Genomic DNA, 7356 nt, shown 5'->3' with positions numbered 1-7356 from the left:
GCAAGTGTTCTACCAACCACGCCAACCGGCTCGTCGATATACATATATATATATATGTATACAGGTAATATTACAAAGTGAGACTTTAAAAATAATTATAATTAATAAATTATAAATCTAATGGTATCTTACACATCTACATTAAACATTGAGAAATAAACTATAAGTAAAGTTTTCTCATGTAATGCAATTCTCAAATCTCGTATCCATAAACAACAGAAATAGTTCACCATAGTTTATAAGAACCACCATAAAGAACGCGCTAGATATTATCATATGCGGTTTCAACCCTTTTACAAACTGTTTCGTATCATACATTTAGTTTAATTTAAATTACAATGACTTGATAATTTATGAGGAATCATTGTGATAGTTTACGCATAGGTCCGCTCTGGACGTACGCCTTTTGTTTCGTTCCCTGCATTGCGGTCATCCTGCTTCTAAATCACGCTAATGAAGTTTTCTGTTTTATTTGTTATATAATGAGATATCCAAATCAGAATTGAAATTATCTAAATAAATACAAATATAAAACAGCCATCGCACAAATTATTCGCATCAAGAAGATCGCGTTGAAATGATAGCAACATTATAAAAACCGTTACATCACAAATTTGCTGGACGAAAAATTCAAGCGAAATAAAAATACTGTATGATATATAAAGATTAGGTAATTAGTTCACAATTACACAAAAAGTATATGTACAAACACTTTTGTAAATATAAAATCATATATATATAATATATAACGTAATAACAGTTTCGCGCTGAAATGTTTCTCTCATTAAATGTATTTGCTTTGCTTTTGAGCTAATCTGTCAGAACATACTGTACGCAGAACTCCGAAACTCGCCGCAGAACTCAGTATCAGAATTTCTTAAATTCTTTAACTAAAATAATCATAATATTTGCATTAAAGTATTTAACCATTGCAATAACAGATATCAAATGGGGAATCGAATGACAAATTTGTTATGTACAGAATAAACGGACTAAATTTTTTCGTTCTCAAAACATTTCAACAAAAACAACTTTCGTTTGAATGTTAGCTTGGTGCCATATTACTTCTGAATAACCACACCGAGTGAAGTCCCTCCCTTTTCCTATATAAATCTTATTAATGAAAAAGTGCCTTAAAATAAATATTTAACTAAATTCAATTAGCTACTAACTTTTTCAATTTATATCTAACGGTATAAAGATTCTTTGAGATCAGTCAAAAATATCTACAAATAATTCAAAGGAGTTTTTATTCGTTATCAGAATCATTAGTTTTAATAACAATTTCAGTATTAGTATCATTTTTTAATTTCTGCAATAATTTCATAACCTCTATCCTAAATTCTATTTTAGCACTATCAGTTAACGTCTTAACAGTTGGTGTTATTGATGTGAAGAATGCCCTGTCTTCATCCTCCTCACGATTTATCATTTTACTAAAAATGTTAACAATTGTATCATTTTCACTACAATCTAAATACTCCTTCAACTCGTGTCTAGGCTTTTTCGCTTGAGGTTCATTAACATCGACATCTACAAATGAGGATTCATTCAACCATATCTCCGGTTCACCGTCCATAGATTGTTCTTCTAAATAATCCTGGGCGTCTTGTCTGTCCCCCAAAATGACTGGGTCTAAGAATGACATAGCCTGCGAATATATGTACGGTCTTCTTTTTGGACCTCTTATTGATTTCACGTACGCATCTCTTATATTAAACCATTTTTTAGATATTTGTTGACCTGAAAAAGTTTTGGACAACATTAAATTAAAACTTTATAGTAAATAGACGAGTTTGGTTCTTAAGTTTTAATTAAATATCGAAATCTTTAATGTCTGTCAAAATTAATTAAGATAAAAGGTAAATAGACCTTTAACCTTTATACATTAAAGTTATCAATTTGTTAAATATGATGATCACTCAATATAGTCTATTTAATTCCGAAACTTATTTTAAAAGAATGAGGTCTTTCTAGACGTGCGACTCTAATAAGCCTTATTAGAAGATGTTCTTGCCTTTTCCCCAGTTATGATGAAGGATTTAAATCATAATAGACTATTCTTTTTATAGCTTACTAGTGGTTGTCTTAAATTTAGTAAGCGAAGAGTTTTTTGAACAGCTATTCCAGCGCTAAGAATCAGTACATCAATATGTTCTAGCTTGAATTAAAGGTGTGTGTTATTTAAATGGAATTTAAATTAAGTATCTATGGGTTGGAAACTGAATGTAACGACTTACTGTCAGGTACCTCTTGTATAAAAATAAACTTTCTATATTTGAATTTCCGTTGTTAATTAATTCGATAAATTTGTTATCCAAGTTCAGTTTTATTAAGTATAATGCTTAGCTTTCTATATTATATATATATATATATATATACTGGAGTTAGCGCCATGAAAATTTGCTTTTACACGGTAAGTTGGTACTAAGTTAGGATTTTTGAAAATTTAAGATGTTGGAAAAGGGGATGAATATTTGTATGAAAATCCTTCATTTTTAAAGAAAGGGCTAATTTAAGAAAGAGGTAATTGGTTTCTAATGAAACTAGTCTGGATTATGACGAGAGCGAAGTCACAGATAAAGCGCTAGTCATTAATAAATTGATATTGTCGACTATAAGTAATGAAATCTTACAAACCAATTCGTATTTTCTGTCCCTCCTTCAAATTGTCGAAAGTTGGATACAATTCCTTGTATATTTCGTACCATGCTTTCTCTCTGCAGAATTTATCTCTATAACTAGGATCCATCCTGTCCCATATACATGACTTGTCCTTAATTAGAAATATCATTCGCTCCGTTGATATAGCTAATTTAACTGCTTCTAAAATTAAAATAATATTTCAGACGAATATAGGCTACGCAGTTTTCAAAGCAAATTACGGAAACAAAATAATTCGTTTATCATTTGTGCTTTATATACAGTTTATCAGGACTAAATACTTTTTCTTTTATGTTTAAATTGAAATATAATAATGAACATTAATTACTATATTGCTTAGTTTTTATCTTTACTTATAAACGTTGCTTAGCGACTGTTTAGTTAAACATATATTTAGCTCTTTCTGTTATTATTGATTTGACATTCGAAAGAAGAAGACACAGTATTGTTGACTCATTTGCATACATACGTTTATAAGTAATAACGTAAATTTTTAGAGGTGAAATATGTTAGATAAATACTTTTAAAGTTTAGGACGCTTACATATTAAATTGGGATTTTATACATGGCATATACAACCATCGAAACAAATATCGAAGAAAAAATATCATCCATATTAAAAACCGAATTAAATATATAAAGTATTATGTAGTACAATATATAATAATAGACATTACAAGAAAATAATGTAATAACAAATCGAATACTAATTAACGCGCAGCGAGGCGAAGGGGCGAATTGACATAAATTCACACGTCTTACTGACTAGCCGTTCGTGCGGTGTAAATTGTATTCTAGTATTGTTTTTTTATGTCCTTAATTAACTCGTGTGATATTTAATTAGCAAGATACTTTTGATTTGTGAATAAAATACATTACAGTTTAATAGAACAGTGTAATTGCTTTTTCAGTGTATGTTATGTGACGTCACAAGAAAGATGAAAGGTACCAAAATATTCTTCGTCCACAATAATGATGTATCTGGTGACCAAAGAGTTGGTGGTTACTTAGTCCAAAACCTAGACGTTTTCCAAGGTGCAGTTTAGTTTTTGTTTCATCAAAGTCAGTTCAATCAATCAGTCAGCGTCCCCCACTGGGCAGCGTGGTCGCAAAAATTCACGATGATCGGTTCAGTAGTTAAAGATGATGAAGAAAAAACTCATAGTTAGTTTTATAATATTAATTAGGATTACTTAGGATTTATGCGCCCTACATGTTTATCAACGAATAAGAATGCCACGCATTTATTTATGCTGTATATTCTTGTTTAAGCAATATTGTCAAGAGACGTCTTTATTATAATATAAGGAGGTAAATCTATGCCACCTGATGGTAACTGGTCATCACCGCCCGCCCGCATACACGCTGCTGATGGAATAGTAATATTAACCACTCTTTACATCGCCAATGCTAAATCAACCTTGGAAACTAAGATGTTATATCACTTGTGCCTGTAGTTACACTGGCTTACTAACTCTTCAAGCCGGAACACAACAATTCTTATTTCTGTTAGGGGGTATTATATCTGACGAGTGACCCAGATGGGCCAAAATTAAATTGTCGGCCATGTACTATATACTAAAGCCATCTCCGAAACGCGCTGCATCTTCTAGTTTTAAGTTTTATGTATATATTTTGAGTTAGGTAATACAAAAAAACGACTCCACATTTGTCAATATAGATCTTTTTTTTTTTTTTTTATATATGTCTGGGATGGCAAATGACTACTCCACCTGATGGTAAGTGGTAGTAGAGTCCAAACACGACGACGGCCAGTACATTCGGGAAGAATGTTCTGTACTAGCTGTCACCGCCTTGCCGGCCCGCAAGATGCCTCTTCACGCCTCGTTTGAAGGAACCCGGGTTGTAAGAGGAGGGGAACACGTGAGCTGGTAAGGAATTCCATTTTTTGGTAGTGCGACAAAGAAAGGAGTTGCCAAATTTCTTTGTGCGCGATGGAATTGATGTCACAGTTATATATATCATATAATAACTAAGTATTATATTTTAATAAAACACATATGTATAGCCTATTCCAATCGAAGAAGGAGTTGAAATAAACAAACCCTTGATTTACATATTCCATGCGATTTGCTATGTTATGCACTACAAACAGTTCTTGATTAATGTACCTTTATTTATAATACAACGCTATTCCCCTTAACTTGTTATATCCATTTTAATTTTACTACTAAAGTTTCGATAACAATTTCGCTGACATTCAAGACGCCAATTTTTTGCGAATTCATAATGAAAATCATAGATTATTCAAGATTTCAACTAATGATAAGTCAATTCAATGTCAAAGTAGCTTCTCTCTGCCTCTGCTTATTCACTTCTGGTGATTGGAACAAGCTATACCAATTATAATTGCGTAATTATCGCGAAGAGCAATGTCTTCAACCGTAAATATTCTTATTTTCTTACGCTTTCTCTCAACCATCTGATCTGTACTACCGATCCAAAATGATTACAAAGCTTTTTTTAAAAACGGAAAATATTCAAGACTAGAGGCATTTTATTAATAAAAATAAATAAATAAATATATCGTTACTATTTAATTACCGTGATGTTATCTTTTTTTTTTTATTTATCGCACTGCGACGTTGATCTATCTTAAATATGTATGCTTTGGTTGTTTAATTTGTGGATTTTATTTTGCATATTTATGTATTTCTCTATTATAATCCAAGAATAAAAATACCTTATCAACAAAAACTAATTTATATTAATATAATATGTTTAAAAATAATATTCCTTTATTTGGACATACACTGCTACTAATAACAAAAAAAAAACAATCCTAAAATTATAACAACATAAGAAATGTATAAGTAACAAAAAGAGGTAAAATTTTTATCTACTTGCACTTTATCTTGAAACTAGAGGATGTTATGACGTAAGAGCTTCATGCCAATCGAACAAGTAATTTTAACGTTCGAGTGAGCAAGCAGTTATACGAAACCTTGCTCTCTATTATATTAATGTTATATAATATGGACCTAAGGATATGACCAACATACGCACACGATATGGCAACATTTTTGAATAAAGAACCCTAAAAGAACAGCGGCTGATTCACATAATACATTAAACAAAAAAAAATGACTGCTACAAATTTTACATCCAATAGCAGTTATATTACGGTACTATAATATTTTTTTTCAAAAAGTAATATTATAATCTGCCTCTAATTTGACATATAAGGTTATTTTGTATAGAATTATTTATTTATATATGAATATAAGCCTTAATATTATACACATAAGGTTCAATTTAAATCGTAAGGCAACATCTTTTTAACTCTGAATAATGAAAACGTAAGGTCAAAGCGAAATGGGTAACATTAACAATATCATATTAAAAATAAATAGAAATACGACATTCAACATCAATTATATTTACATAAAACAAAACATATTAAGTAATATTACCTTCCGACATTTTAAATTCACCGCCAAAACAAAATGGCCGTCACTCAAAATAGAATTAATCACATTTATCTTCACGATTACATTAAAAATTATATAATAACATCAAGAAATAAATTATAAAATGTTTTTAAAATACGCGTATAACCCTCTCAAACGATTCTAGGAAACTGCTACCGGATCGGCTCCGGACAACTCGGCACAAGTACGGCAACGGCGCGTATTACCCGTGCAATGAAAAATGTACGTTTTCAAACGATCTTCGCTCTTATTTCCTAGAATTACGGAATATTATAACGCCTTCGGTCTTTGTTGGATTATATCCTGTTGTTCTGACACGGAATGCGTTCGAATCTAGTCTGTACCGGATTGGGTTTTTAATGCGAATGAATATTACGTTGTTTTTTATTCAATCATTTTTTTTATTTTAAAAGGATTTTATACTTCGTTCGGAATTTGGACAGATTAAAAACTATGCTTTGTTGTGTGTAATGTTGATAACGTTGAATGTATTTATATTGTAATAGTGGCTTAGATTTATGTTTGTATTATTAAATATTATTGCTTATTATGCGTGATCTTGAAATATATTATAAATATCAAATAGATACTTTTTATATAATAAATAATATCTCATTCTACTAAGTCTTAGTAGAATGAATATGAAAACTGAAATGGGCTGTCTGTTTGTAAGCCATTATATATATTAAAGGATCAATTTTGATGTAACTTTTTACAGCCCTCTGAGGGCGGGGATCTTTGGTAAGTTTTGACTTTTCATGTTAGGCTTCAATAGCTTGACGAGTAACACGATAACAACTAAAATTAAATCTACTTGTAATACATAACATAAAACGTATACATAACATAATATCTTTTTTTTTTTAAAGCAGATAAGTAAATATACAATCGGTATCGAGCCAGGCGATCTCTGCATCCGTAATCAGTACTACGACACGCCCCACTTCTTTCTTAACATTTCGTAATATCTCCGAAGCTATTGGTCCAAAATGGAATATGTAAGAGGCAATTTTTATGAACGGATAATACCTAAAATTAACATGTTAATTAATTGCATGTATTTATATTAGTTTTGTGGATTTACTATAATATATATAATATGGCAGATATTGCTGTAAACAATTTGGAGATTTTACGATTTACAAATATACATTACCAGAATATTAATTCCCGTTTCAAGGCAATCACTATAATTCCTATCATCTCTAACTAACCATGGAGACATTGTTGGAAGTGGGGA

General features: G+C 30.7%; 1 protein-coding gene across 2 annotated transcripts; it reads right to left on the bottom strand.

Annotated features, from left to right (window-relative positions):
* Nucleotides 1-761: 761 nt before the first annotated feature.
* Nucleotides 762-6250, bottom strand: LOC126778570 (uncharacterized). 2 transcript variants are annotated; one of them, XM_050502243.1, is made up of 3 exons: nt 6099-6250; nt 2641-2826; nt 762-1743 (listed from the first exon to the last, which is right to left on the bottom strand). In XM_050502243.1, the coding sequence occupies exons 1-3, from the start codon at nt 6106-6108 to the stop codon at nt 1250-1252; spliced, it is 690 nt and encodes a 229-aa protein (XP_050358200.1). In that variant the 5' UTR covers nt 6109-6250; the 3' UTR covers nt 762-1249. The 2 variants fall into 2 exon arrangements, with proteins under 2 accessions (XP_050358200.1, XP_050358201.1); XM_050502244.1 differs by having other exon boundaries at nt 2641-2823.
* Nucleotides 6251-7356: the final 1106 nt, after the last annotated feature.

The sequence above is a fragment of the Nymphalis io genome, chromosome 26 (genome assembly GCF_905147045.1).
Source record: "Nymphalis io chromosome 26, ilAglIoxx1.1, whole genome shotgun sequence".
Classification (NCBI taxonomy): domain Eukaryota; kingdom Metazoa; phylum Arthropoda; class Insecta; order Lepidoptera; family Nymphalidae; genus Nymphalis; species Nymphalis io.
Note: the sequence above shows the minus strand (reverse complement) of the source record. Positions and strands in the feature narration are given on the sequence as shown.

Excerpts from the sequence above, each read along its gene's own strand:
- LOC126778570 (XM_050502243.1), bottom strand. Across the intron at positions 1,744-2,640 it reads GGGACAGAAAATACGAATTG|GTCAACAAATATCTAAAAAA; the intron begins GTTTGTAAGATT and ends AAACTTTTTCAG.